Source organism: Aspergillus alliaceus, assembly GCF_009176365.1.
Source record: "Aspergillus alliaceus strain CBS 536.65 unplaced genomic scaffold BDW43scaffold_111, whole genome shotgun sequence".
Lineage (NCBI taxonomy): Eukaryota > Fungi > Ascomycota > Eurotiomycetes > Eurotiales > Aspergillaceae > Aspergillus > Aspergillus alliaceus.
Genome location: NW_022474794.1, coordinates 1,351 through 11,189, shown reverse-complemented (window position 1 = coordinate 11,189; position 9,839 = coordinate 1,351). Strand labels below are relative to the sequence as shown.

The 9,839-nt window shown below is 46.7% G+C and overlaps 1 protein-coding gene across 1 annotated transcript; it reads right to left on the bottom strand.

The window, feature by feature from the left end:
* Nucleotides 1-6,831: 6,831 nt before the first annotated feature.
* Nucleotides 6,832-8,422, bottom strand: BDW43DRAFT_318226 (uncharacterized protein; the record flags this gene model as incomplete). Its single annotated transcript, XM_032048670.1, has 3 exons — nt 6,832-7,354; nt 7,410-7,957; nt 8,410-8,422. 3 exons carry the CDS (start codon nt 8,420-8,422, stop codon nt 6,845-6,847), a joined length of 1,071 nt encoding a protein of 356 aa, XP_031893788.1. The 3' UTR covers nt 6,832-6,844.
* Between the last annotated feature and the right edge of the window lie 1,417 nt (nt 8,423-9,839).

Below are 9,839 nucleotides of genomic sequence, written 5' to 3'. Positions count from 1 at the left end.
GGTAAGACGTAAAAGGGAGAATTTTGGGGCACTGTTAAGCCGCTTCCCCTATTATGCGTTAAGGATGGAAAAGTCAGATTGTGTTCGCTGCAGAAGTTTGTGATTCTCAAATAGGCAATGGGACCGAAATAAGAGTCAAAGACCCTAAACGCTCCAGTTGACTAAAAATCTGAAGACAAATATATACCCATAAATATAGCCAGGGATTAGGGCCGTATATATAGATATTTGGGACTGAGTCTAGGCCTTATCGCCTTGATCATAATCAAGAAGAAAAGTTGAATTCGGTCATCAAGACATCAATGCTACCCCACATGATGACATTAGCCAAATCAATAAAAGTACATTAGAAAAACATATGATAATGTATCAACCAAAATGACCACTATTTCAGAATTAGGAAACGCCAACTAAGTCAGCCATCGCCATGATCATCTTTGACCTCACTTGCCCTATTTTGACTATTGATACACGTATCAAATTGAGCAGTATTTCGTAGTGAGATAGAGGCAGAGGTTCAGGAATTCACACCCTCATGCATTGATATCTTTGGTCATAGAATTACTGGTGTATTCCGAATACAATAGATGTTGACATAATGTATAAAACAGGGACCAAAAGAGGTGTAAGGAGGTAATTGACATCGAAGCTAGCTTCCTCAATAGGAAAGACCTTTTTGGCATGCATTTCTCAGCTGTATCGATAAATGGTTGATCAGCATTCCTGTGATCCATGGTACATGAACTGTCCAGCTGAAATGGAAATGCTACATATGTACAATGTTACACAGTCATCCACAGTGAATCCACTGGAATGTCTTGGCGTTCGGTCTGCAGGAGAGTCGTCAGTACTCCAGAGCTCAATATGCCCGAAGGAGAGGGGTGATATCGAATATTCTAATGTATATGACGGTGTAGTTGGATACCGCAAGTCACTCCTAGAAACGCAATTTTTACGTCAACTGAAAACCACTGGTCGCGAGAGAATTGAGAACACTATTCTCACACATCTAAGATCTACCATTATGTGTAGATCAGTGGTGGGTTGAGGAGCTAGCAGGCAAACTTTATGATGTTACCTAACTCATCAGTAGTAACCGGTGCCACCGCTATGCATGATGAAAGCTCCTGCAGCTGGAGAATCTGCATACAGTGGCGGAGCTGAAAGAGTGGATCGTCCCGTCCCTTATCACTATAGATAACAAAATGCCGCATTATTTTGACATTCCATGGTATAAGTAATTACCTCACACTACTCTCATGACAAGTAACTGATGTAAAATGGATTGTGTCTTTTCAGCATCTCTCCTTAGAAATGCTGGTAAAAGTGAATACCCGGTTATGAAGTGCGGGAAGGAAGAATAAACTATGCCCTACCAAAACATCTAAATTTCGGAAGGCAAGCTTGGCACTCTCAATAGTCATATTAGAAAATGGCAATGATCTCTATCTAGAGCGGGTAAGCCCAGAAGCGGTAGGAATTGACAAGCTCATTTGGATTGTTCCCCCCAATCATGGGTTACTACGTCCCTAGCCAAAAATACCATCTATTACGCTCTAAACGGACTTAATACGGTTATTATCGCGCGCTGTACGACTACCTTATCGAAGGGTAATTGGTGATAGGCGTTTTGAAAGAAAGAACATTACAAATCCTTCAGCTCAGCTGCAGCACCGCTGCAGCGATCCCGTGCCAATTCATGATCATTACATGTTATCTTATTTCATGTAAATATTTCAGCATGAACGCTCTATACAACTTTCTAGTGAAATTTCGTGGGGGCAATGAGCGGCCTATTGGTTATTACCGCAACGATGAGGTTCAGTTCAGACAGGGACCGGGGATGATAATTGGACCGTTCCTGTTCACAAAAGGGACCGGAGCGCTGGCAATATAGACTACTTTAGCATCCAGTGATAGCTCCTTATGTTGCTGACAATCTACATGGTATGAGGCAGCAATTGGTATTGGTAAAAAGCTGTAGAGTGCTTCTGAGGTAAGAATCCACTGACGGTAATAAACCTGGTCACACTGCAAGATAATACTGCATCCGGCCAAAAGGAACTATTGCTGTGCCGTTCGGACCGCTGAATAGAGATGCGCCTAAAGCTACCAAGTGGTATGGTGTATAAGCCAACCCTGGCGGACTTCCCTGAAATTGGTCACAGTCTCTGCCGCCACCCTTTTCTGCTGAATGTGAGCGTAGCGTTCCAACGTCAGAGGGCACCGTGCTTCACCTCCCCATTAGCTTCTTCCAGCTCCTCCAGGCCAATTCGCGGAGTTCAGCGAAGTTCGACAGGGTGTCGCGAGCAATGACCATGTTGAAAAGCAATTTTAATATTCTTCATACCCCTCTTTTTCCCACTGTACCCCACCTGGCAGACCCCCCAAGCTTACTGTGAAAGAAAACAGCTCCCACCTCACTTATTGTCAGCTGAACTGGCGGATATGATATAACATATGTTGGGAGATATGCATGTTGTGGAGACTGCCTTGCTAGCCACCAATTAGCTTTTCTTGAGAAAGGTGCCCGTTGCGGGGAAGTCCTAGTCCATGTTGCAGCGTGGTTTCAGAAGCCTGTTCTAGCCGCATGAATCCAAGCTAAGAGTGTACAATGTCCGTGCTCCCTGAGAGAGTATATAAAGCTAAAAATGAAAGTAGAATTCTAGATTATGGATAGAGTTCAAGTGACAGCGCACTTCGTACAGAGACAACCATGGTTCGAAACTCACGGAAGATCCCCAGCGATCTCCAGCAAATCGAGTCCCTGCTTCGTACCAGTATACAGTTCATAGGTGGGTCGTGCCATCTAAGAGGGTTATGTTGGTTTCAGCTGAACTGCAGGGAAGATGCTACTTCGTGCATATGAGGTTACGTGTTCTGCGTGTAAACCTCATCGATCACAAGGTTCCCAAGTTCTCAAAATACGTGTAACCATGGGTTAGAATGGATGTAGTACCTACTCTATACTGGGAAATTGAAGTATAAGAATAACCTAAGTAATGGGTCAATAATTCTGTGTCTCCTAGATCTCAAACACCAACAGTTTCTCCCTTGTACCGTTCAATTAAACCAGATACGATACTATTCCTTGAAGATGCAGAAATTCTACCTATCCGCCTACGCGAAGCCCAGCCTGGGTGGACTGGCAACCGGGAGTGCCACTCATGGCTACGGCCACTGGATGCCTGAGAACGTTGGACTTCGCTGAGCCTGGCTATCTCACCTCCTGGATAGGGCGAAGCTAGAAATTCCCCGAAAGTTGAGAGATGGCGAGCAGAACCCGGTTGACACACTGAGGGACCTAATTGAAAATAATTCAACTCTCTATATGCTTGCCCACTCCATGTTCAATGAGGTCCCTGAAAAGGCCCCATACGATAGGGACCCAACCACACTTAGAAAAACAAGTGCGGGACTACAAAACCATATTATATCTCTTCAATACCCTCTTGACTGAAGTGCCAGAGTACTTTTTGGTGGATAACCCCAACGTACCCGGCGGTCTTATTAGGTTTCCGTTTGATATCATTGTTGACTGGCCGATGGGTACGGAGAGCGGTCATCAATTCTTCCTCGATCCCAGGGTAAATGAGTCTCTGAAAGCAATCTTGAATAAATGGAATGAGTTCCTCAGCAATCCCAACGGAAGGACTGGAAGGGAGGGTGGTGGCAACCAAGCACTGATCGATGCTGGTTGGAGCTCAGACAATATGACATTGGTAGCTAAAACCTAGAACACTAAACCTAGAACACTAAACATGGGGAGGAAAGAAGGAGTAACACAGATAGTGTACACTGGCTGCTCTGTATACCAACACGCGCCCCGTAACCAGCCAGTCAGAGCTCAGAGAATCTAGTAGGTGTCAAAGCCATCACAACTCGTGGCAGATGGAATATTTTGTCTTTTTCTTTTTTGGTTTTTGGCGTGTCGCTGTGCTGAAGTAGGGAAAATTTGGTGGAAATTACTCAGTGGTTGTATGATTGCATAAAGTAGTCTCCCGAGTAAAACCGGTGGTGCCCCTATCAGTTCCCTTTATTCCATGTTTCTTTTACGTTTGGCACCAGCACGAAGTTAAGATATGAATGGCCTTTTAATGCTGACACTTGCCGCTCGCCACCCCTTGGAAAGGAATATATCACGCTTACGCAGAGGAAATTGGAGCATAATTAACTTTACCTTTGTGGGGAGTAGGAGGTGGGTTTAGATGACGATCACCAAATCGCGACTCGAGAAGTATGTGAAAAGATTGGCCCTTAATCAGAACCACAATGGCTTTAGTGGCCTCAGTCACATTGTCTGACTTTGTTGACGGCCTTGTGTCTCAGTCAGTTTTGACAAGTACCTAAAATGAAATGCCATTGGCTTATAACTTCAAACTAAGGGAGAAAACTGCTGCCTCCTGTTACAGGGCACTGTGATTCTCGAACATCACAAGTGCTGTAAACGTGGTGTTATATTTAGGTCTACGTTGGCTCAGCGGCGGCTGCACCCTACGTCATTTTGTCTTTTGACACTGAGAGCAAAAACACTCCTTGTTTGCCTTCGTAATGCTGACCCTCAGTTACCAATTTTTGCTACCCAGCCATCTTATTCACGTGGCGTAAGAGCCATCAACCCATCACGGCGGAAGAGCGATACCTAAAGGGTGGGATGACTAGCTAGATATATACGACACATACAGAAGATGAGGCATTTATCATAATTAATTACAGTAAACATAAGTCGCTACAGTAAAAGGCAGGGCATTAGTTGGGTTGGTCGACCTTTAGCTGGAACTCTGGAGAGTCATCCTCAAAATCCCTGGGCGCTCGGTGCCACTACGCCCCGCACAGCAAGACCTAACCAATACGGTGGAGATTATGCAGTGGGTATGCTGTATGGATAGTCGTGTCACCTAGCCTGGGGCCTATAGGATGAGAACGGAATAGGATGATGTACGGTTCTCCGTCACTTGGGCTGGAGCCGCCGATTAGCTTTCACTCACAGCCCCGCCCACTACAATGGCCACAAAATTTATAACTAGGGTTAGTTGCTCCCGAGGAGACAGCTCTCTATAAGAAGAGCTAATCTCTATCCGGAAAAAGGATGGCACGGTGTTGGCGACAAGCGCAAGGCTCATGCCCGCCTCCAGCCTGGAGAATCCTCCCAGAGAGAATCCACGTTCCATTGACATTCTATACCGCACGGCAATTATCTCGGGGTGCCTTCGATGCAATTTATGTGGCGATACTTCAACCGCGCCTTTGAAACCTTCTTACGGCCTATCAGGCTTTGCCTGTGTCTACCATGGGAGTGTGTTGTGAGGTAGGGGCCAAGTTCTGTTTGAAGACATTATGCAGGCTCAGTAATCACGATCAGAAATTTATATGCAGACTTAAGGGCGCTCACCAAAATTGCACCCAGGATTTCTTTGTCTTGATATGGAGCTAGAGGGCCATATACCACTTCCATGATTACCGCAGAGATAATATCCCGACGCCACCCATGCAAGTCGATGATAGGGGTGTCTACCAGCGGGTCGAGAAACGGCTGCACCAACTGAGTCGTGCGCCTATTCATATTGCCCAGTGGTTCTCCCCATTTGTCATTGCATGCAGAAATGTCTCGGCACCTTCGTTGACTAAGGCATTCAGAGTCTTCTTATTCGCAATTCTGATGAGGTTTCGTATCCTAGAAGCCAGTCTTAGAGCCACTGGTTGTACTTGCATGATTGCGCATTTGTTGTTATCGCGACTCTACTACTACCCAGCTTCAAGCTTTAAAGAGAGTCTGATTGATGTATGGACTGTAAGGCACCAGGCAGTGTTTAGCTGATATACCATAGTTAATTATAGGAGTGCCTAACTTGACAATTACCTATATGGTACAAAACCATAAGACCACGTGATCTCTAGCCCCTGAAGGCTTGCTGGGTACTAACTAGGCTGGCTTATAGCCACCCGTACAAGCCATGGCGGTTTTGCAGCATACCATAAAAGATTGCACCATCCAGACTACCTAGTAACCTGCTCCTGCAGCAGGCTAAAGTCTCCTGCCCACTTTTTCTTCTTCCCTTACACCAGGAAGCGCTGGAGGGATAGATGGAAGTGTCTAAAGGCTGGCCTGTCAAAGACAATTGACTGGCTCCTTAGTACAGCTCCTGGGGCTGAAGTGTTCAGCCGTATCATGCAAGATTCATCCTTCTTCAAGAATATATGCCTGAACTGGGCACTCTCAGGCACTGAATAGTGCAACAGTCTATATTTCTGCCTAGATAGAAGAGGATAGCACCCTCTCCTATCTATAGATAGCCAATCCCCACCTCTGGCAGACCAAGTCAGGGTAGCGCCAGGCGCTTCTTCCACTCGTTTCCATCATATATTGCTCAGGTTTGTTGCTTCAAACATGTATTTAACTAGTTCCTAGTGGGGTTTTTGTTTAGGTAGCACGTCCAGTTACCCTGGGGAGGCCGCGGATCACATGGCCGCGTGGTCCGCCAAGTGATGTTAAGTAGTAATCAGTCAATCAATTAATCAATCAAAGCCCCTGTAGGCTTGACCCATGAGATATTTAAGGAAGCAAGCAACGATGATAGATATAGTCATATAGAATTGAGTATCTATAGAATGGCATCCGCTCCTTACTAGGCTACGTGTGTGTAGCTGATAAAGCCTCATTCTGCCCTTCTTCTCCTGAAACCACAACACTATATAAATTAGTCATGCTACCTGTCTACCGAGTAAGCGATAAGGCCGTCTCTCTCGTTCTCATCATGGGTGATCTTTGTGACAAGGTTATGCCCGCCTCATATGAGAAGCTTAATAAGCGCCTACTTCATCGAAGGCTAAATCCGTTTCTGGCCTACCTCTGGGTCACAATCTCAGAGACAATCTTCTCCTGCGACGATTCTGGCACCAAAAAAGGGTCTGCGTCGCCAAGCCTCTCGGCGGTCAGACCTGCATTCCCCGGCCGACGCATGCCCGCCTCGAGCTGCCGCTGATAGGACACACGGCGCAGACGGGTGGCTTCAGCGGGAGTGAGGTGGAGATAAAGCTCAGCGGCGAAGACATGGATGGCGACAGCAAGCCAGGCCGCGGCACTAAAACTGAGGTTGAGCCCAGAGGCGACCTGGTCGACTTTGCCGGAACCATTGCTGCCAAAAGCATCGACGAGGACGTGGCGGTCTGGATCGGCACCCGAATAGAAGGCCGCGCAATCTAGGTGGACTGATTCCACCAAAGTTTGATTTCCAGAGAACATGAAGTCAATGACAGAGCAGGGACGAGCCTCATAGTAGCCCTCCGGGCCAAGAGCAACAAGCACCTTCGCCGTAATAATGCCGATTAAGCGCATGGTGATAATAAAGCCAGCCTATGGGTTTTAGCACCTCCAAACCGTATGAGGTAGAGTTAAATGCGTTACTCACAATGACCCAAGCTCGGATCATCCAAGCACGGTGTTGCTCGATCTGGAGTCTCTTGATGTTCCAAAAAGCGATGCATTTGCAGCTGACGAAGATGACGGTAGCCAACCCAATTGCAATCTGCATGCTCAAGCTACCGCCAAAGCTGTGCTCCGCAATCATCAAAACGCCGCCCATGCCTGCAAAAGAGTCAAGGATGACCACGTAGCCGTTGATGCGGTGAAAGAGAAGAAGCTTGTGGCGGATAACGGGCACAAACTGCAGGAATGCGAGGATACAGGCAGGAAGGATGGCGCCAAGGTGAAGAAGAATGCCAACGCGACCTCGAGTAGACTGGTAGTAGAAGCACTCGCCCGGAAGAGCATTGGCTTTACGCTGGTCTTCAGGGCAAAAGATGTTATCGATATCGAGGTACATCAGACGGGCGAGAGAGAAACCCAGCAGCGCGCCGGCGGAAATAGCCCAGAGGACGAAGTTGTAGCCCTTGTAGAAACCGATGGGGTTGTATATTTTCCGTACTACGGCCACGAAGCCGTTGGCCGGGGGGCGATCTACCTTAACCATAGTTAATACGCGTTGATCAAGGAGGGATAACGAAGGCTGAGTTGACGAATCGACTTTTGCTCGCTTTGAGGGACAATGTGAGGAAGATTGTCTTTTTCAAGCGTTAGACATAAGCTGATAGTTAAGGAGGTGTACTTATATACATCATCCATCCTCGCTTACACACCCGTGAACAGCTAGCTTAGTCCAGTGGCATGCTAAGCCCACTGGTCGTTTTAGTAGGCAGTCCACACGTCCAAGAAGGGTCATTTTTTAGCGAGCGGATCATCTTAAACGGGAGAAGCGCTTATGATATTAATAATACTGGTATGAGCCAAGAAGCACTTCACGATGAGTTTGACGCCTCAGCAACTATGCTTCTGAAATACAGCGTCTCACCCAGTTGTGCGACAATGGCAGACACGACTGGTCATGGTACCGGTAGATAAGCAAAGGCCACCAAATGTGGCCATGTTGCCGATTCACTTGTCTTGTGAGAGTTAAACATACTACATAGCCTTCCCTATGGCTTAATCGTGATCGGCTCAGCGGACTCAGTTTCCGCGGTTCCGAGCGAGATATAGCACCAAGCCATCTTACACGGCGGTCTCTCCGTTTCAAGAGGTCCCCCAAGATTGCGGAGGCGACATCTCAGGGTCAGCACTATCACCAGGTCTTCCCAATGGCTCGGTACAAATGTTGGTTGTACTGCCGCGGCACTTGGCTGACCTGGAACCCTGCAGCTGAGTTTACCTGAGGACCTCTCGACGGTTCCTCATATGCTGTAACAGGAGAGTAGGATGGCTACTCCGGTGCCCAAGTTGCGTAGCTGCGGTGAGCAAGCCACCTGGCCTCCATTGTCACATCTGCGGGAAAGCGAAGGGACGGCAATATGGTCGTGAAAGCGAGTTTTGATTAAAACAGCCCAAACTCTAGTGTTCTGAGGGGCATAGGTTCGTTCAGACCCCACAACACTAGGCTTCTTTAGGTAGTTTTTTTGCGAGACTCTACAACTTGTGAACGAGTCTGTCAGACCTGTGAGGCGTCTTTTTAGAGCCTCGCAATATCATATCGCTTAAGGAAAGCTGTCAGCGAGAACCTTCGTCATTGAAAGCAGTTTTCGTAGTCTGACTTTTTCCTTCTTAGGTCCCTGCCAACGGGCTGGTCGGCAGACATTATCCTTATTAGGGCATGGAATATTCAATGGCGCTACCGGCATGTCCAACTAGGCTACGGCATATCGTACGACTTGAATATGGTCCCCGCGGGTGGTTCACATATATATTTTGACCCGTGGGTGGTTTGCCTATAATCTTAACCCAGCCCAAACCCAACGGGCTGGGTTGCAAAACCTGAAAAACCCGGCCCAACCCGCGGGCCTAACAAGTCTACCGCTGCTATTTAGAAAATAAAATACATAAAATAGTGGACAGAAGCCACTTAACAGTTAGTACTGTACCTGGTATTTTTAAGATAGCAGTACTGCCACAGGAGGATCTGGCAGATAGAAGATATCTCAGCCGCTGTATGGTAGCTATATTATATCCGCTTATAGAATAGATTCCCTTGCTGATATCCCGGTAGCTTTCCAGCACATGCTATAGATTGATAGTGGAATACTATAGCTAATAGAAATAATCCTGTATATTAAACTAAATCCAAGCCTAAATAGCCAGTTTAAGATTCTTCATGTCTAATAGAAGATAAAGAAGCTGGAACTGTCAGAGATCTTTTTGCTTAATATACTGCAGGAGGCCTGTCCAAAGAAAGACTAGCAGAAAGATCATATCTACCCAGAGCTAAAAGTCTATATCACTAAGCCCAGCGGCTTTTAACTGCAGGTAAGAAAGTCCTGGAAAAATTATATAGATATTCCAAATACCCTACTTC